Source organism: Thalassophryne amazonica, chromosome 19 (assembly GCF_902500255.1).
Source record: "Thalassophryne amazonica chromosome 19, fThaAma1.1, whole genome shotgun sequence".
Lineage (NCBI taxonomy): Eukaryota > Metazoa > Chordata > Actinopteri > Batrachoidiformes > Batrachoididae > Thalassophryne > Thalassophryne amazonica.
This window is the reverse complement of record NC_047121.1, coordinates 35,645,636-35,666,948: the sequence shown is the minus strand read 5'-3', so window position 1 is coordinate 35,666,948 and position 21,313 is coordinate 35,645,636. Positions and strand designations below refer to the sequence as shown.

Here is a 21,313-nt window from a genome sequence, read left to right as displayed (position 1 = left end):
CACGTATTTTGTACCAGCAAAAATTCTGAAAGTAGTTTTTCTCATGATTATAGGTGAAATTAAATCAATTTTACATTACGGTGAGGCTAAGAAAGCATATTATGTTTTTAACACAAAGTGTCATTGCATGTTTCAGACTCTTCAGTCAGACATGGAGCACAGTCACACTTACCTCAAAGCACTGAGAGAGAAGACAGAGCTGGCTATGGCGTACCTGGAGGAGCATGAAGCTGAGCAGCTAAAGGAGGAGGTGGACACTCGACTTTCTCAATTGGAGGAGCTGACGGCTGCTTTACGCACAGAGCACAGCTCCCTCGAGAAATGTATCTTGCTCTCAAAAGATTTCATGGATAAATATAAGGCTCAGGCTCAGTGGGTAACTGAGACCAAGAGCCTTTTTTCATCAGCTGTCGAACCTAAAGCCGAACTCTATCAGAAGAAAGCGCAGTTAGCAAAGTACAAGGTAATATTACTCTATTTTACATTTAATTTTAGAATGCCCTGAAATATTTTGTCTATAACATTTTCCTTTTATGCAGACTATCCACCAGTCAGTGCAGTCGCACGAGTCAGCGGTAAAATCTGTTATTGAGAAAGGAGAGGCCCTGCTCAACACCGTCCGTGACCCAGCCATAAGTGAAAACATGAAGAAGCTGCAGGCCGACTACCAAGATCTCTGTTTGGCAGCTGAGGTATGACTGCTTTTTATGCTGCTAAATATATTCATTAAAAGTCAAATGCAGGAGGAATCCACGAGAAAATTTGACTTATGAGAAAATACCTTAGTGACTAAAAGATTATGATGCATGTTAGTTCTCAACATTGAGAAATCATAATGTTACACAAACAAAATGTATTTTATTCATAGTTACTTTGTTATAAAACACTGCAAATAGAAATAAGATGGGCCGTTGTCACTGGTGGTCCTGGTACATTTAAGTCACGTGAGCAGAATACGTCTACTTAAGTGTGAAAATTGGAATTCTCATCATTGCAGTTTTATGAGCTGGTCGAGTAAGACTAGTCTCAGCTCTCTAGTGTTGCTGATTTGCTCTCATTGGGCTCCTTCAAAGATCACACTGTTGAATATCAACAGTAGATGCCATGTTGTCTTTCAGACTCACGTTCAGAACTTTATAGAGTGGGTGAAGGAGCATGAGGATTACAACAGTGACTTACAGGAAGTAGAGAAATGGCTCTTACAGATGTCCAGCAGGCTGGTCACCTCAGACTCTATGCCGACCAGCAGCATGGAGATGGCAACTCAGCAACTCGCCCGACACAAGGTGCCTAGAAATTATTTTACAGATTTTAGTTTAATGTCATATACTGCAGTTTGACAACAAAATGGATTTGAGCCCTTGAGCAAAGACCCAAAGTACATTTGTGCTTGATAGTACATGCTGGAGTGTTTCGGGTCGTGTGTGTGTGTGTGTGTGTGTGTGTGTGTGTGTGTGTGTGTGTGGTGTGTGTGTGTGTGTGTGTGTGTGTGTGTGTGTGTGTGTGTGTGTGTGTGTGAAGGAGAGATAACAGAACTCAAACAGTTCTGCCATTTGGACCAAACTTGGTATAATGATTGAGGTTCAGCCAAGTACAAATTTAGTTGTCAAGGTCACAGGCCAATGTCAAAATTTTGGCCTAATGCTTATATTTATGACTTGGAAATATTTAAAACAATTAATTTGAATTATTTGAAGATGCACATATAATTGTTATTAAACACTAATATAAAAATATAACTGATGACCTTTTTATTGGTCATCTATCACATGACCTTTGACCTGTTGAAAGGCCAGAATCATTTACAATATATATCCTTTATTTAACCAGGTAAAGTTTCATTGAGATTAAAATCTCTTCTGCAAGAGGGACCTGGTCAAAAAAGTATCATAACAATAATTACAACATACTTAATACAGACAAACTCCATCATACATAAAATAATAAAAATGCAAAGATCTAATAAAAAAAAAAGAGGCACAGCTTTAAAAGTGATTAAAAGAAAACTCAACAAATATTTATATTAACCAAGAGTATCTTTTTCTCTACTCTTTAAAATAGAATTAAATTCCCCCATTGTGATCAACTCTGACAGTTTCTGTTCCTTCTGTAAATTAGTAGAATAGCAGTTTCAATGAACCAAGTGTAGCATTCTTTGAGTATCCGTTGCAGTTCATTAAAGAACCTGTAAATTGAGGGAACTCATAACAGCAGCGACATCAATCATCCATTCTTTTTTTGTGTGTGTGTGTGTGTGTGGGTGGGGGGGGGGGGTTAATATCCAGTCCAGGGTCCTTTTCATAGGCCTTCATTTCTAACTCCTACTCTTACTTTCCACTTCTTTTTAGGCAATCATGGAAGAGATTGCTGTTTTTGAGGAGCGTCTTACCATCTTAAAGCAGAAAGGAGAAGCGCTTGTTACCAGCTGTACAGAACAAGCCCAAGCTAAAATGAGCCAACAAGTCCAAGCTCATCAACAGGGAACCAGAGATAGTTACTCAGCTATCTGCAGCACGGCCCAACGTGTGAGTAATACAGAACTTTAGTCAGTGACATGTAAAACTGTGTTGTGTTGCAGAGAGAACATCTGTTGATTTGGATTAAGGTGATGGAGTCCGCTCTTAAAAGTGATGATGTCATATTTGATGGCTCTAGTCTACCTCCTTCATCAATTCTTCAATTAGTTGTGATCTTGACATTCTGTTGGACCTTGAGGACAAAATGTATTCATTCCTGGATTTTGTTTTGGACATCCTTCCTCAGCGATGTAAAGGTCCCAGTTTTTTTTTATATTTTTCTCTGATAGGAATGTGCACTTGCTCATAGTACAATAACGCTTTTCAGTATGGCTTCTCAGGAGGAATCTGGCTTGTGGAGAGCTAGAATTGTTCTCTGGAAGCCTTGGCTGAATTTTATAGATTTCTTTTCCCGCTCTACAGTGCAATAAGGCACTTTTTCTTCAATAGGTTCTTACATACAGCCAAAGGTTCCCTAAATATTCCAATTAGTCATTCTGAAGCTTTTACAAATCCTTCCATCAGTTTCTGGAATTTATGGAATCTTCAGTGCTGCTCAAAGATGCCTTCATCTTCAGGTAAACTGACACAGTGAAGAAAAAATTAAATAACTTTCTCTCGTAAGTGTTGTTTTTTAATAAATTTGTATGGAAACAAAGTAGACATTCCAGCTGACTTAACACACACATTTGATCAAATGGAATGTGTCTAGTTGGGGAAAATTGAGTTTTAAAAATTTTAACCAAGGTGTATGTAAATTTAGGTCCACTGATATATTTGAATATGCCAGTTATGGTTCTGCTTTGCAAATGCTGCATTTTTTAAAATCAAAATTCTAGACTGGCTAGATTTTATAGGGACATTAGTTAAAGTGCTTCCTATGTCAATTAAACTGCTTGTTTTTTCTTTTAACATGATAACCTCCCCAATCATATTTTCTTTAAAAATATTTTGATTTTATTTTCTGACATAATTTCATTTAACTTTCTACTTCACCTTGTTCGATAGGTGTACCAAAGTCTGGACCGGGAGCTGCAGAAACATGTTAGCCATCAGGACACTCTCCAGCAGTGCCAAGCCTGGCTGTCCACTGTGCAGGAGGAGCTCCAGCTCAACGATCAGGGGCCTTATGGGCTGCAAGAGGCACTGAAGCAGGTCAGTCTTCTCCAGGGAAGTTGTGCTTTCCATGCTAATGCGATCATTTGACTTTAATTTTCATTCTGTTCTACAATATAATTCATTTAAATTTGTTACATTTCCATGCGTAGGTGAAGCACTACAGGGCTCTTCAGGAACAGGCCAGTACTTATCTGGAATTAGTGTGTTCTGTGTGCGACCTGTCTGATGATGTTGTGAGAGTGACGGCTGCTGAAGTCCAGCAAGTTAAACTCACGGTCAGTAATTTGTATCCTTACTGTATATGGTATACAACTAAATGAATATTTCTACTGTATAATAAGTGGATTTTTATAATAAAGTAAAACCTAGAAATTGTTCATTAAAAATGCACTGGGGAAAAAACAGGATGTTTCTTCTGAAACTGCAAGTCTGGATCCTTTCCAGTGCATGTACGACCAACAGCCAGTTATGAGCTTGGGCAGTGTCTTGGGTGGTATCTCTGTAGCTTACCTAGGTTTGTTTCCCATTGGCCACGTCCATTGTGGTCTCGGGGGTGGGGGGGTTTCCCTGCATCCTGCATCCATGTAACACATCAGGGTTCCCAAGGGTGGTGCAGGGCTGCTGAAGTTGGTAGGTGAGTTGAGATGGTACTACTTTGGGTCCTACTGCACTACAAGATGTATTTGAAGATTAGATTAGTTAAAAATGCCCTGAAAAAAACAGGACATTTCTTCTGCTCTGTGCATGTTAAAGAATTCTGTACCCACGTATGCTCAAGGTTAAGCAACATTACATGATGGTCAGGACAGGCTGTGCTTTTATACACTTGTAAATATTTACAGGCGAAATGTGTAAATTAATTCTTTCAGATAGAGGAGCGGATGTCGAGTGCACAGGAGTTATCGGAGGGCTGGAGGGATATCAAAGAACAGAAGCAAGATCTGGCCAGTCTGTTCCAGGATATGGAACAGCAGCTTCTCAGCCTCTCCAGAAGACCTGGAGAGCTGGAGACTAAGATAGCTCAGAACATGCTATCACAAGCCAAGGTTGGTAACAGTCTTTCCAATAACCGTTCCTCTGCTCTAGTGTTAAATAATCTTTTGTTTCTCTCATTCTTTTGCAATTTTATTGTTGTCTGCATTGTTAAAATTAAACAGGAATGCAGCCAACAACTGCAGTCAAAACAGAGTATGCTGACCAAAATTACAGAGACTGTGAGCAGACTGACAGGGGCCCAGGACTCTCAGGAACATGCAGAGATACACCGTCTAAACCATTCTTGGCTTGAGCTCTGTCACCAAGCCAACAAGCTGCAGAGCCAGAGGGAGGAAGACCTGCAGAGGTCTAAAGACTACCATGACTGTATCAATGCAGTGGAGGTGCTGTTTGAACAGGTGTCCAAGGAATGGGACAGTCTGGCCAGGTGTGTTCTCAAATGTATATAAATGTATAATTTATATATTTCATTATTTAATTACACACTGCTGTGTCCTGATCCTGCTGTTCTATTAAACATACACTGAAATGAAACAAAATTCTACCCTTCAAATGCAGCGTGAGCCCCCCCTCCCCCCCCAAAAAACAGAACCCATAAAAATTTCAGTAAGTCCTATAAAGGTCCAGCAGTCCTGATCCTGCTGTTCTATTAAACATACTTTGAAATGAAACAAAAACATACCCTTCAAATTCGTACCTTGTATTCATGCTTGAAAAATACTGCTGGTTATCATCACATCAAATGGAACGTGACACCCCCCCCCCCCCCCCCCCAAAAAAAAACAGAACCCATAAAAATTTCAGTAAGTCCTAGTTGTACTTAAACTTCAGTCTGTCAAAGTTTCAGTTATCTTGGTCACATTGCATAAAAGTCATGTTCATTCCAAAATATGCTCCAAATGGTATGATTTGTTGGTGAAATAGGCCTCCAGGCAAAATGTCTTTTCCTTGGAAGAATGTTGGGCAAGACTATTATTCCAGTCGTCTTCTGCAATATATCTTGGTCAACCAAGGAAAAGACATTTTGCCTGGTGGCCCATTTTGCCAACAAATAAAGAATATATAAAGATATATGAAGAATATATTAAAGCTTGAATAATAATTGTCATTTTGTTGTTGATTTTTCTGGCAGGACGGATGCTGAAAGTTCATCTCAGCATTTGGAGGCATTAAGGAAACTTGCAGTAACTCTGGAAGTGCAAAAAGGTGTTCTTGAGGATCTAAAAGACCAGAAACACAAAGTTATCCAGCATTTAAACTTGGATGACAAGGAACTGGTGAAAGAGCAAATCAGCCACTTTGAGCAGAGATGGTTGCAGATGCAAAACCTAATTGAGAAAAAAATCCAGGACTCTATGCTAACCCTGGAAGAAATGAGCCAAGTAGAGGCCCGTTTGAGAGAAGCTCGCGACTGGGCAGAGGAACAACAGCCAGCTCTTTCTGAGGCAATGAAAATGAGTCCTCCTCCAGAACTGGCTCAAAGTTTCCTCTTTGATCATCTGACCATCTGCAGTGAGTTGGAGGCCAAGCAGCTCCTGCTGGGTCAGGCTGTGGCCGATGCTGACAGGGTCCTGGCTCGCCTAGGGCTGAGCGAACGCCAGTGTCTGCAGCAGATGATTACTGATACCCACTCTGAGGTGGAATCACTGAGTGTGAAGGTGGTGCAGCGCAGAAAGCACCTCAGCAAGGCCTTTACAGAGAGGACACAGTTCCTCATGGCTGTGAGCCAGTCCATTTCCTGGGTCCAGCAGAATGAGAAGAAGGCCCAGGCAGAAGAGTATGTTGCTTTGTTACCTGATGATCTAGCAAAACAAGTTAGAACTTGTAGGAACATCCAAAGTAGTCTGAAAGCTTATCAGAGTGAGCTGACCTCCTTGTGGTCTCAGGGAAGAGATCTGATGAGAGATGCCAGTGACGATGAAAGAAATGAGATACTCACAAAGTTGCAGGATTTGCAGAACATCTTCGATAAAACTCTACATAGATGTGGTCAGAAACTACAGGAGTTTGAAAAAGTACTAGTGTCTAGAAAGTATTTCAAGACTGACCTAGAGAAAATATGCCAGTGGTTAAAACAAGCTGATATAATTACCTTTCCCGAAATAAATCTAATGGTTGGAGATGCTGAATTAGAAGCACAGATGCTAAAGTATCAACTAATTGTCGAGCAGGCAATCGAATATGAGAACCTCCTCTTAATTGTACAAAGAGCCGGTCAAGAAATATTACCCACACTGAATGAAGTAGATCACTGCTACTTGGATGAAAAACTAAACAGTCTTCCACAGCAGTATAATAGCATTTTAGCACTGGCCAAAGAAAAACAGGAAAAAATTCAGCAAGCCATTCTGACGAGGAATGAGTACACGTCCTTCATTGATGTCTCTCACAAAGCATTGAAGGAGCTTGAGGAACAATTCAATAATCTTGGTACGCAGCCCGTAGGCATGCACACACAAGAAGTTCTCAGTCTGCAGAGTGATTACAAAACAATCCAGGTGGATCTGAGCACCCTGGGTTTAGCTGTGAGTGAATTGAACCAGAAGAAAGAAGGTTTTTCGTAGCACTGGCCAACCATGGCGCCCAGAGGAAATGACGCAGCTTGTAAGTCTGTATAACGGCTTAAAGAGATTGGTGGAACAGAAAGTTGAGCATCTAGATGAAACCTTGGAGTCTTTTGAGGATCACAAGGCAATGGCTATGCAAGTAGACTCTCAGCTAAAGGCCACAAAAGAGCAGTTGGTAAAGGTTAATGCAGAGACACAATCAGCTGAGGAGAGGCGAAGACTACCACGCTCTTGCTGGGAGTCTCCAGAGTGCCAACTCACACTTGTCAAGGCTTATGGAGCAGATGGATACTCTTGCCCCCCGTGTAGACCAGGCAGCCCATGACGCCTCCAAGGAGCAAGTGGTTCTGTGGCAAAATGAGCTGCAGTCATTGCAGGCTGCTGTAGGGGAACTGATTGAAGAGTGTGAGAACAGGTTTATCCAGAGTAAGGATTTTGAGACAGAGATGAGAAGAACTTTGGACTGGCTGCAGCAGATTAGGGACGAGCTTGACTGTGCAGTGATCGTAGATGTGAGAGTGGAGAAGGTGCAGGAGGAAATCAGGAAGCAGCAAATCATGCAGGAGGAAGTCCAATCAAGACTGAGAATTGTGGCTGCGCTCAGTAGCAGAGAAAAGCAGAAGTACATCAGCGCCAATGAGCTCGTCCCAGCTCATGTAGATACAAGTTTGGAAGAAATGGCAAAGCTGCAAGCTGATGTTCAGAAAGCACTGAGCTCCAAACAGGTGGGTCTCCCTTACAGTCAACAACATTTAAAGTATAGACATAACAAATTCATTATTTAATTTGTAAGATTGTTTTGTGGCAGAACATCTGTGTGATGTTACCATGAGTAGAATACAATTTCTGCTACAATAGCAGAAATCCTGGACCCTCATTTAACAAACTTGGCATGGAGAAGGTTCTAAATGTTGCTGTACAAATGGTAAATGGACTGCATTTATATAGCACTTTTCCATCTGCATCAGATGCTCAAAGCACTTTACAATTATGCCTCACATTCACCCATTCACACAGACACACACACACCGATGTCAGGGTGCTGCCATGCAAGGTAGCATCTCAGGGATTAAGGACCTTGCCCAAGGGTCCTTAGGGATTTTAAGGTCAGGCTGGGGTTTGAACCGAGGATCCTCTGGTCTGAAGCCCAATGCTTACCCACCAGACCATCAACCCCCCAAACAGAATTTAGTATGTGTCTAACTTTGTTCAGATAGCTGAGCAGATAAGGATCTGGCCTGCCAATATGTAGACCTGGGTCTACATATTCTACTCTTGGTACCTGTCTCTGTCCTTAGACAATACACTTAATCTAGATAGTGTCAGTCGACCCAGCTGTAAATTGGCATCAGCTTCGGCTGAGGAAGTAACCAGCAGCGTACTAGCATCTCATTTAGGGGGAGTCGTAGACTCTTATCCGCTTGACACTGGCACTAACGGGCCTCGGGGCCTATATAGAACTTACTTCTTTCTTCTAAGTGTGAAAAAAAAAATCCTTACTTATCAAATGAGACATAATTAATTATTGTCTAATTATTAATTTGAGGAAATAAAGAATGCATGTGGATGGGATTGCATGCTGTGATGGCAACAATACTTTCAAGTTGCAGTTTCCCTGTTGTACCAGTAGATGCACTCACTCAGAGCTGTATATTTACACACATTTACACAGTATGCGTTGGTAAATTCCATACTTTGAGAAGAAATATTCATATACGAACGGTTGATGAATGAGGGCCCTGGAACCTTTCCACCATATACTATGAATTAAAGTAAAAAAAGGGGTCATATACATGTTTTAAATTCTAATTAATCATACGTCACATGAATTGGAAATGTTTATATATCCATCCCCTGATTTGTTTGGCTGTAAATTATTTGTATTTCTAATCCGTATATTACTTTGTTCAGTTACTTATGGCCTCTAACAGTGGACAGCCTTTGTATAAAAATGGCTGCAAATCCTAAATGATTGTGGTATTTTTGTCAAATGTTTCTATCAGTGCCAACAATTTACACTGCAAGCACATCTTGATTATTTAATTTTAGCTCCATTGTTACAGTGTACACAGGCAAAATTAGAAAAATTCTGTCACTGTCCAAATACTAATGTACCTAACTGTTAACATATATAATCTGTTATCTCTTAAATCCATTCTTTCCCCCCTGATTTTTTGTTATATGAAGATTACACTGGATGAAGCTTTGGTGTTGTGCCAAAAGTACCACTTCAGGATGCAATCAGCCTGTGAATGGCTGGAGGATGCTGTCTCCTTCTTGCAACAAGCTAGCTTGGGTGTGGATGTAGAGAACTATGAGGAATGTCTCCGGCAGCAAGAGGATGTCATGGTCACAGAGCAAGAGTTCCTCCTTCACTTGGAGGAGCTGCAGGTTCTGCTGCCACAGTTGGAGAGTCTGGTCAACCCTACAGCAAAAGAACAGCTCCGAGTGAGCGTGGAATCTGCAAGACAGCGAGGGGTGGAAGTCCGAGATCAGCTCCAGTGCCACCAAGAAGTCCTACACAAGTAGGGAAATATAGTAGTGCTGGTTCGGTTGTAATAAAAATAAAGTAAACCAGTGTTACCATCAATGCTGACAAGCTTACATAATGTTTTAAGTGGAACTTCTGCCTTATATGTGTTTTGTTAGCTGTGTGGCTCAGTGGAAATCATATCAGGAGGCAAGGCAGACTGTCATTGAGCTAATGAATGAGGCTGAAACAAAGTTGACTGAGTTTTCTACTGCAAAGGCTGCCACAAGCCAGGAAGCTGAAGATAAACTATGCACTCATCGGGTAGGAGAGGCCAACTGATTTAAAGTACATTTGCATTTTCCACGATGTGGGATAATAGTGTTGACAGTTTTTTCTTTTCAGTCCCTTGTTTCATTAGTAAATGGTTTCCAAGAGAAGCTGAGTGATTTAGAAGAACGAGCTGCCCAGCTGGAGCTGGTTGGGAGCGATGCCAGCAAGGCTACCATCAGCCGCTCCATGACCACGGTGTGGCAGCGGTGGACGCGGCTCCGCAGTGTGGCACGAGGACAAGAGAGAGTGCTAGAGGATACAGCACAGGAATGGAGGACTTTCAGAGAGAAGGTAGACAGGCTGACAGTGTGGGAAAACTAAATGAATACAAAATATTCTTCATTGTAGGAGATACACCTTAAATTGATTTGCTAAATGCTACAATGTGTAAGATTTAGGGATTTTACTAGCAGAAGTGGAATATAATTTTCAAAGCTATTCATTGGTGTACAGTTCTGCAACAATGAATCAATGGGTTTTCTTAAGCTTTCAATGAGACCTTCATGTCAACTTGGGTGTGAGCTGATATGTTGTACCACCATGTTGATACACTGTAGCTTTCAGTATTTAATTTTAGCATGTGTATAATTTATATCAAGTCATTCTTATGTATGTTACATAGTCTTTACGACCATAATTTTGTGTAGATGGTGAAAATGATGGCAGTCTCTGATGAGCTACAGAGTCGTGTTCCCGACAGTGCAGTAGAAAAGGCCTCCAAAGCCACCCTGCAGTCTCTGTTGGACCAGCATGACTTACTGAGCCAAGATTTGGAGAGGGAGCTCTCATCCCTCACATTGCTACGTCAGTATGCCCTCAGCCTTCTGCATGATGTGGAAGTGCCTTCACCAACAAACAACCAGGATGAGCTACCAAGCCTGAAGGAGATCCGAGCTGTGCAAGACCAAATGGAAAGGTAGTGAGAAAATGTGAATTTTGGAATGTTTATAAGATAATGCCCAGATATTACTGGCATTAAAGCCACTAGTGCAGTGCCCGTAGGAAGTTTGTATTCCTATAGAAAATTGGGAGCTTAAGTAAATTTCTCATGGACGGTTGAACGAGGCTGTGTTTGAAGGTGGGATTTATAAAGAGTTGTACTTATGTTACATTACATTATTATTTTAATATAGTATTTCATATTGTTTTAAAAAATCAGTTTTATTATCAATTATATGAAAATAAAATGATTCCTGTTAAACAGGTTATTGGAAGAGACTCAGGCAAAATTAAACAGAACATTTAGGATATTTGAAACAGCAAATCAGTATCTCACCTCCTGAACACAGTTTAAACTTAAACTTGAATTTAAACTTGAACTTACAGCAAATATAATATTTTATTCAGCTTATGTACTTACTGAAACATTGTACAAATAGTGGGAAATTTGTTGGTGTTAGCAAAAAATGGATTTTAGCTAACATCTCCGCAGTGTTGTCAAGTTAAACTCAGTCACAAGGAAGACTGACAGCCTTTCACAGTGAAAGTATTTGCTGGGATGGTGGCATTAAACGTTTTATTGTGAAACGGTTCAAGCGACATGAATTACCGGATGTTGTTTAACTTTGCTACCATTAACATCAGTGAGCCACGCCATCTTGGAAGTACGGATGTTACGATGTTAATCAAAATAAAAGTTTCAACATAAAGGTTTTGAAAATGAATGCCCAAAAATTTCATAATAAAGGATGCACATCATTGTGCCATGCGCAAGCCATATCCGAATGCTGAGGCCGATCTGACAAATAGAAAGATATGCAAGCCACATACACACACACACACACACACACACACACACACAGACATTTCTTGCTTTATAGATAGATGGTTATGGTAAATGTTGTCTTTGAAAATTTCTGTTTTTTGTTTTTTTTCTCTCTTTCTTTCTGTCTACCTACAGCCTCCTGACACAGTCCAGGACCAAACGGGCTCAGGCAGCTCAAGAACTGAGAGAGAGAGAGTTGGTGGAGAAAGAACTTAGCGTTGTAAAAGCCTGGATCCAGGAGACCAGAGAACTGCTTCTTAATCCCACACCAGACATTTATTCTTTGCTGCAAGAGCTCGAGGTATACAAAATGTACTGTAATATGTACAAACAGGAAATGGTGTGTTTGTCAATAAACGTTTATGTTAAATGGTATCAAAATTATTGGTAGCCCTGCAATTCAAGGACAGATTCCCGAAATGTGTTAAGAAATAAATGCAAATAAATCACTTTTGTAGACACAGAATTTTTAACAAAATCTCCATAGGTGTTGAACAAAAACAACAAAACAAAACAAAGAAAATTCAAGTATGAAAGCAAACATCACAAACATAAATTAAAAAAATAATAGCTGTCCCAGCAGTTTATTTTTTCCTGTTGCGTTCAGCATTCAGGGAACCCAAATTTGGAATTGATTGTAAATTTTTAATACAATGACGCTGATTGTAGATGGGTTTTTTCAAGGGTAAAATCACCTCATAATATTCAATAAAAATTTCAAGTCTACCTGTTAATAATAATTCAAAATTCAAGCCAGAGGATGTCACACCTCCAAAACACAGTTCCAATCAATTTACCTTTGGGGGCAGGACCAAATGTCATATTTTAACAAGGAAGTCAACTCAAGATGCAGGACACACACTGAACTGTGCAGATAAAAGTAATTTATTTACAAAAACACACTGATAAAAGATAGCTGACATGATTTCTGCACAATTATTTAGCATAGTGAGTGTGAAACATCAGGGCTAATATACAATGAAGAGTAATCAGACATTGCGAGGCAGGTGCATGATTAACAAATAGAGACAGGTGTGGAAGGACAGCAGTCATTGTCTCAATTCAGGGGCTGATTCTTTGAAGGTTGCATTTGTTGACCGCATATGTCATAGTGACACGACTAGGCTGTCTCATGTTGAAGGCTCCTTGGAATGCAGCCCACAAATACAGCCTTCTTTCCTCCAAAAACAAGGATAAAACAAGTTCAAGAGTCATTGCGTTGCTAGGCGATGGTGTCGGGGTGCGATAACCTAATAACACAAATGGAAAATGCTGTGTGGACATTTCAGGACAATTGGTTTGGCGTCCGCAGTCTTGGAAGGACAGATCTTTGTAGAACGCAGCTTTCAAAGGATGCAGCCCCTGAATTGAGACACAGAGTGCACACCCACAAACAAAAAAGTGACAACACTGAAACAGTAGGAGAACAAATGGTTATGCAAGAGGAAAACTAAAGCAGTTCTCAAACATAAATTATACTAAAAACACACATATAGACACAGACAGTGTGTCAATCCTGTCACTGACATTTTCTAAAAAGCTGGAATATTTGACCATTTTGGACAGACTCAAGTGCAACCCCATAAGCGATGTTGGGATTGTACCTCACCCAATAATAGTCGCAGATTTATTTATAGCATTTATTTATTATCGTATTTTCTGGAGTATAAGTTGCACCTGTCAAAAAATGCCTCTGGACAGGAAAAAAAAATCATATTACTTTGCACCGTTTTATGTGTTATGAGGTTTTTAATTTGGGATTTTTGTGCATTGTTGTAGTGTATTTTTTATTACTCACATTTATTCTTTTATTATTGGACTTTATTTTGACTAGTGCTTTGATTCTTGGGCAAGTTCTATATAAATAGTCATCATAATTACTATTATTAATAGCAAACCTTTGAATTTTCTGTATATAAATCGCACCAGAGTATAAGTTGCAGGGCCTTCCAAACTAGTAAGAAAAGAAAAACAAACATGACTTATACTCCGGAAAATACAGTATATTCAGGGGAGGTGATGGTCTAGTGGTTAAACTTTGGGCTTGAGACCAGAAGAGTCTCGTTTCAAATCCCAGCCTGACTAAAAATCACTAAGGGCCCTTGGTCAAGGTCTTTAATCCCCTATTGCTCCTGGTGTGTTGTGAGCACCTTGTATGGCAGCACCCTCACATCGGGGTGAATGTGAGGCATTGTTTGTAAAGCACTTTGAGCATCTGATGCAGATGGAAAAGCACTGTATAAATGCTGTCCACTTACCATTTACCATTCTATAACAGAAGGCGGTCTGGTCAAGACAATAAAAGCCTCATTTCAGAGGCTGTAATAATAACATGTTGTGCAGTCTATCTGTCTGATATATTATTTGTTTAAGGCTCATTAAAACATTTCCCCAAGGGGGCCATGTGAGCACAGACAGTACAATAACAACAGATTACTTACTTATTAGATGTCTGAAAAGCTACAAATGTTTTCACTTGCTGTTAGGTGCTTTAATTTTTATGAAAGGTTACATAGCTCTCTCATTCTTTTTCTATAGGTTGTACATGGAGATGTGATTACTTACCGTCAGAATGTGGATAAATTAGCAGAGCAGCAACAGAGCAAGTACTTGGACCTCTACACCATCCTGCCCTCTGAAATCTCCATGCAGTTAGCCGAGGTCTCACTTGCACTGGGTGCTATTGAGGATCAGGTGTGCAGTGTTATTAAACCTTGATATGCATACTTATATCTGCATCATTATCTAAATTATGATTATTGTGTAATTTCTGCTCAGGGATTTCAATTCGTATAAATCTTTTACTGTCTGTTTTTTAATAAATGTCACAGGTTCTTTCCAAAGAGAGAGAAATTCAGAAAACCAGAGACATAAAGGAGAACTTCAGCTCTAGAATTCATGAATTATCAGAGAAACTCAAAGGTATCTCTGCTAAATTCAAGGATAAATCCCCAGACGTTGATCATGCTAAAGAGGAGGTCAAGGTAGGTTCACAGGAGTACAGAGCAGTTAGTTTTAGAATACTTAAAAGCTATGATTCCAAGATTAAATGTGACTACCTAATGTTATAATGGTCTCATTTTATTTCTCAGAGCCTGGCTGAAGACTTGGACTCTTGTGGCTTCACTCTTACAGAACTGGACGCTGCTGTCCAAGAGTTTGGCCGCAGGAATCCCCTGCTGGCCAAACAGCTCAGTGATACCATCAGCAAACTATCAGAGATGCATCATCATACAACACGACTAGCAGACTGTCGTAACAACTGGCTCAAAAAGGTGTGGGTTTTATTACATATTCTAGGTCAATACTTATACAGGGTGACCCCACCTACAAAACCAGAACCCATAAAAATTGTACTAAATCCTACAAAGTTCAGGAAAGACATGTTGGGGAAGACTATTGTTCCAATCTTCTCCCCCAACATGTCTTGGTCAACCAAGGAAAAGACATTTTGCCTGGAGTCCTGTATTGCCAACAAATCATACCATTTGTAGCATACTTTGGAAATAACATGACTTCTATGCAAAGCGACTAAGATAACTGAAACTTTGGAGAATGATCGTACGCAGGCTGAAGTTTAAATCCAGCAATTGTGAATAAACGTGCTGGACCTTTGTAGGATTTATTACAATTTTCATGGGTTCTGTTTTTTGAGTCACCCTATAATAACCCAAAACAAACTTTCCTATCATTGTTCTCATGTTGTGTAGCATTATTGTATATTTGCTTCACCATATATTCATATATTTTGTGTTGTTTCTAATCTCTTGGCTGTTAAGGCTGTATGCTATTTAGACGAGTACAATGAGATGCTGGACTTCATTGTGAGGTGGTCAGAGAAAGCCAAAAGTTTGGTGAGGGCAAACATTATTTGGAACTCCTCTGCACATCTGCAGGAGCAGATACGGATGTACCAAGTGAGTTTGACATCCAGACAGACACCCCCACACCAGCTTCTATTCTCAGACAAGATGTGGCTTTTTCTATGTCATTGCTGTGCTCTATCTTTCTCTGCTTTAATTCACAAATGGAATGTTTAAACCAACCAGAGACAAGTGACTGAAGCTTATGCAATGCACACGAAAAATTCTTATTAGATTTTTGCTCCAGCTAATTTGAGATATTTTATGAAGTGATTGGTTCAGTGACAAATTTGTTCCGTTGAAGAATTCTTCATTAAGAAGGTGTTCATTGTCCATTGTGTGAGATTGATCTGCGATTGTCTTATTTACTGTGCATGCTCAGGCTGTGCTGCGTGAGTCGCGGGAGCTCCATGGAGATCTAGAATCTATGGCAGAGAAAGTGGAGCTTCTGTCGGAGGTGCTGCAGGTGGAGCCTATGAGCCAGCAGCTGTGCGAACTCAGTCGACACACTGAGGAGCTTCAGCAAAGTATCAAGATACGACTGCACAACTTAGAGGATGCAGATAAGGTACATTCATTCATTTATGTTCAGTACCCACTTATTCCGCTTATTGCCACAAGGGAGCAGGAGCCTATCCCAGTGGTCACTGGGTGAGAGGCAGGGTACACCCTGGACAGAACGCCAGTCTATCGCAGGGCCACATATAGACAGACAAGCAGCACATTCACATCTATGGTCAATTTAAAATTTCCAACTGACGTAATGTCTTTGGAAGTGGGAGTAAGCCAGAGGACCCAGAGGAAACCCACACAAACGCAGGGAGAACGTGCAAACCCTACACAGAAAGGACTAGACGGGAAGTGATTCCATGACCTTGTTGCCATGAGGCAACAGTACGAACCACTGGGTCTCCACAGACCTAGATACATGGATGTCAAGATCAGTGAAGTTCTCACCATCCCCATACACCTCCGATGACAACATGCAGAAAGTCATTGAAATCCTGGACTGTAGTCTTGATTTAAGACAGTCACAAACCCAATCACTCCAATTCCTCACTCAGCTTCTCAAGTGTTGCACGCAGGAAATCTATTGATTCCACAGTGATAACAGCATTGCCTGTGAAGTCAAGGTGAGCAAACCTTTATTTACCAAGAAAGGCACCTAAGTCACTGGTTTCCACAACCCTACCAGAACGCATGTCTGGCGAACGCTAGTTTTCTCTGAGAAAAACAGCAATTCAGCCACCGGCCATCCAGCCAACCCATCCTATATACCTTATCTTGCTTAGAATTAATTCTACTAACTGAAGCTTTGCAGCATATAATGTCCACAGCCTGAGCACTTTTCGCAGTTCTTTATCAGTATCTTTAGTGTCTCAGAAAGGCTGAGACACTGAAGACTAGGGATGGTATTGATAAGATTTTATCGATATCGATGCCATTATCGATTTCGCTTATCGATCCGATTGCTTATCGAGTCCCTTATTGATACTTCTTGTGAATTTTCTGTGTACTGGCTTTGCAGGTTTTCTATGTCAACAACATTTTATTGAGTCTTAAAGTAAATAATTATGAAATTGGTCACTGGATCCTTGATCTCTGGACATAAATAAAAATAAACAAAATATGTAATTTTTGTCAAAAGCATTTCCTTTCAGACATTTTGGCATGAATGTCTCTCCATACCTCTGAGCTGAGCTCAGCTGGCTACTGCACATCAGAGCAGGATGTCTCATTTTGGGACAATTGCTCAATTGCAGTTTATTGTTTGTATTACAACGTTTGGAAAGAGGTATCATTTGATTTAAACTGCAGTTCGCTTCGAAGATATTAATTCCGACCGGACCCTGTCTCTCAGCAGAGAGCCGCGTAGCGTTTTGAGTGGGACAAACGGAATGGAGGACGAGTCTCATTTCTTTCTCGCAACAAGACAGGAGTACCAGTTAGTGACTTTAATCTGCACAAAAGTGACTCACAATTCTCATACTTTAATGGCTTTGAGAGGGATTAAGAAGCAGACTTGCCGCTTTGGAAAAGCATCGAAGCAAAGAACCAATGAAGCAACGAGTCGGAGCATTGTTCCATTGATTCAAGTTTCAAAGCAGAGCCGCGCTGCAGAAACGGTTGATTATAGACCCGCTGCAGGGTCCGTAATCAACGTAGAGAAATTATCATTTTCCCAACAAATACCCCCCAAAACAACGGCTGCTCTGAAGGACAGATAAGGGAATCGTTAAGCAAAAAGGCTACCAGTGTTGGTGGATCGAATCATTTCGTAACGATACCTGAAAAAAATCAGGTTCCCGATACCCAACCCTCCTGAAGACTAAATAAAAGTAATTAGCCAAGCAAATACATGGCAAACACTATGTGTTTTACTCCTGTATGTTATGTTCTCAGAGTATGGAAGCACTGGAGTATGAAGTAAAGACTCTACACGTAGCTCTGGAACAAGTCCAAGCCACGCTGACCTCACCAGAGTTGGCACGTCAGAGCCTTAAGGAACAGCTGACTCAGAGACAGGTAACTACAAAACAATAAAATAATCCACAGTATGGCATGCCATTTTTCATAAAGATCAATAAAATGCTTACTGTGCACATTATTGTTTGTTCATTAATTTAACAAATGTGTTATCTGTTTTTGTAGCGTCTGCTGGCAGATATGGAGAGCTTCAAGCAGCAAGTGCAGGCTGTGCAGCTGTGTCAGAGCGCTCTGCAGGTCCCAGAGGAGGTGATGCCGAACCTTGCCATCTGTCGAACCGCTCTACGTCTCCAGCAAGAAGCCAGTCATTTGCAACATGTGGCCATTCAGCAGTGCAACATTCTGCAGGTACAGCAGGGGGCACTGTTCCTACATGCTGGGAAAATATTGCAGTCAATTCTTTCTGACACAATACGCAATGCAGAGTGGCTTCTTTGATTGATGATCCTGCGAAAGAAAATTCATTGTTGTATGCAAAATGTACAGTGCTATCTTTTAATGTCACAAATACACAAAAACAGCTGCAGTACTTCAGCCGAAACCTTTCAATATGCATGTTACTTACTTTTATTACATGTGCATTTTCAAGATATGAACTGTTCATCTAACACTAACAATTCATTATTTTCTTACCCAGGAGGCAGTGGTGCAGTATGAGCAATATGAACAGGACGTGAGAGACCTCCAGGGGCTGATAGAGGAAGCACACCGTGTCATCCAGGATCGACCGATCCCCACAAGCAACATCCAGGAGCTTCAGGCTCAGATCCTTCACCATGAAGTACAGTACATTGATTCTCTCACATTACAAGGATGTACAGGGAACAAGTAGAGGAAGACCATGTCAGAAGATACAGGAATGGGAACTAATGTAATAACAGGCATAACAAATCACCTCTGACATATTATAATGCATGAAACAATAAAATAAAATGCCAGGAAACTCACCTGAGCAAACATGCACATTACACACAAGCAACTATGGCCAGAAACCCAGTCAACATCTGTTTTATTACAAGACCTGATCTATCTGTCAATCAATAGATAGATAGATAGATAGATAGATAATTTGTTTGGGGTTTTCTGAAATCAACAGAGTCATATTTATACATACAGAGTCAGAAATATACAGTACATACACAATGCAGCAATACATATTTGAGTTTTTGGACTCATGATTGTGGGGCAGCTGATGGCTTAGCGCCGTTAACTCACAGCAAGAAGGTCGTAAGGCAACCGTTGTTCCTCCTTGGTCTTTTCTTTGTGGAGTTTGAATGTTCTCCCCATGGTTGTGTGCTCCGGCTTCCTCCCACTCCCAAAGACATGCAGGTTAAGTGAATTAGAATCTTTAAATTGACTGTAGGTGTGTATGCGAGTATGAATGAGTTTGTCTGTCTGTATGTGGCTCTGGAATAGACTGGCAAGTGGGTATAGAGAATGAATAATGAAAGATTTTTTGCTTCATGTTACCATGTTTCAGACTATGGAACCAAACACTGTGTGTATAAACACACACACACACACACACACACACACATATATATATATATATATATATATATATATATATATATATATATATATAAGGTTTTGCTGTTTTGAACAGGAACTGGCCCTGAAGATTAAAGGTTACCAGGAGCAGATTGCCTCACTGAACTCCAAATGTAAGATGCTGGCAGTAAAGGCCAAGCATGCCACCATGCTACTGACAGTGAGTGATGTGGAAGGACTGCCTGAGGGGCTGCAAGAGACTGATGGGGAGAAATCCAAAAAATCCTCAGCTCAAGCTGTCATGGTAAAATATAATACTGAATTTCATTAGTCTGTATTGATAATTATGTGGCATGTTTTTCTTAATCTTTTGCTATTTCTGGCATCTATCTTTGTTTTATTGCTGACAAATTCCCTTTTTATCCCCCGCTGGCTCGAGGCCCAAAGGGGGATTATGTTGTGGTGATTTCCGTCCGTCTGTATATCTGTTCATCAGTCCAAAAATGGTGCAAGCATTCTGAAATCAACTACTCTCAAACTTTTAGGAGGAATTTTTTTAAATTTGGTACAAATTTTTGTTATAGGCTGGTAATATGCATATTGTAATATTGTACAAGATTGGTACATTTTGGAAGAGTTATGGCCCTTGATTATCAAACGTAGACACACTGCCAGTTTCATGAATTGGTGTCTGCATTCTGAAATCAACAATCACATACCTTGAAATGTTATCATAATGTAACCACCACTTGTACCAAAGCAGTATTTGGAAGGATTAAAGTTCTTTATTGCTACAACAGATTTCCATCAATTGCGCTGCCAAAAGGCAGATTTCATGCTGACGCGTCCTGGCAAAAAATCAAGGTTCGGCCGCCAGATATAAAATTTACCGCGTTCAAAAATCAATTTTTAAAATAACGTCTCTGTTTTTATTGTTTTTTTTTCCCCTCCTGGCAGTGAGTCTCTATGTCTGTTCCTCTGTGTCCTGTCTGCACTCTGCAGGAGGAGGAGGAGGGAGAGGGTGGTGGTGTGTTTGAGTGTCTCACAATGCAGTGACGACCAACACAGCGAGCAAAGTGCAGAGTTTTACAGACATGTTTTTAAACTTTTCTTTTCCTTCAAAGTCTGCTGAGTGTCCCTGTGAGAGTCCTCGCAATGGTTAAAACAAAAACACAGCTGCAGACCTGCGATGCATAACAACAAACAATAACCCTTTTTTTCTTCCCAAAATCTGTGGAAAAAATGTCTTTCTGAGCACGACATAATGTAAAATGCGCTGATAAAGCATTCTTACCTCTCTTCCATTCACACTTTCCACATAAATACACAAATTCTTGATTGTTCCTGCTCAGAGACTGCAAACCAGGGGTGCAAGGGGGTGGTTTGAGCCAAAGAGCAGATATTGGTCAGTGTGAGTGACCAATATCTGCTCTTTGGCTCAAACCACCCCCTTGAACACAAGCTCGGGGTGATCAGGACTCTTCAACACAGAGTCCTACAGGTGCCCACAACTGCAGAGGGAAGGGCTAAAGAACAACAACTTGTACGGAAAGCCCTCACAGTATGTGGGTACCCACGATGGTCCCTGGACAAAGTGCAGAAGTCCCAGAAAACAAAGAGACCAGATAGACAGGAGACGGAGACAAGAAGAGGAGTGTCTCTCCCTTATTTAGCAGAAGTAGGGGAAAAACTACAGAGGATCTTCA

At 40.6% G+C, this 21,313-nt stretch overlaps 1 protein-coding gene across 1 annotated transcript in view; it reads left to right on the top strand.

Moving 5' to 3' along the window:
- syne1b (spectrin repeat containing, nuclear envelope 1b) overlaps positions 1–21,313 on the top strand; it is a 223,901-nt gene that overhangs the window by 126,677 nt on the left and 75,911 nt on the right. The window contains 25 exon segments of the mRNA XM_034160064.1: positions 137–463; positions 540–692; positions 1,119–1,286; positions 2,349–2,525; positions 3,525–3,671; positions 3,785–3,910; positions 4,505–4,681; positions 4,793–5,058; positions 5,764–7,186; positions 7,188–7,411; positions 7,413–7,923; positions 9,386–9,723; positions 9,848–9,992; positions 10,074–10,292; positions 10,649–10,917; positions 11,902–12,067; positions 14,305–14,460; positions 14,598–14,750; positions 14,859–15,041; positions 15,546–15,683; positions 16,012–16,197; positions 18,033–18,155; positions 18,282–18,464; positions 18,754–18,897; positions 19,723–19,911. Of these exon segments, the coding sequence (XP_034015955.1) occupies positions 137–463; positions 540–692; positions 1,119–1,286; positions 2,349–2,525; positions 3,525–3,671; positions 3,785–3,910; positions 4,505–4,681; positions 4,793–5,058; positions 5,764–7,186; positions 7,188–7,411; positions 7,413–7,923; positions 9,386–9,723; positions 9,848–9,992; positions 10,074–10,292; positions 10,649–10,917; positions 11,902–12,067; positions 14,305–14,460; positions 14,598–14,750; positions 14,859–15,041; positions 15,546–15,683; positions 16,012–16,197; positions 18,033–18,155; positions 18,282–18,464; positions 18,754–18,897; positions 19,723–19,911 (6,291 nt within the window).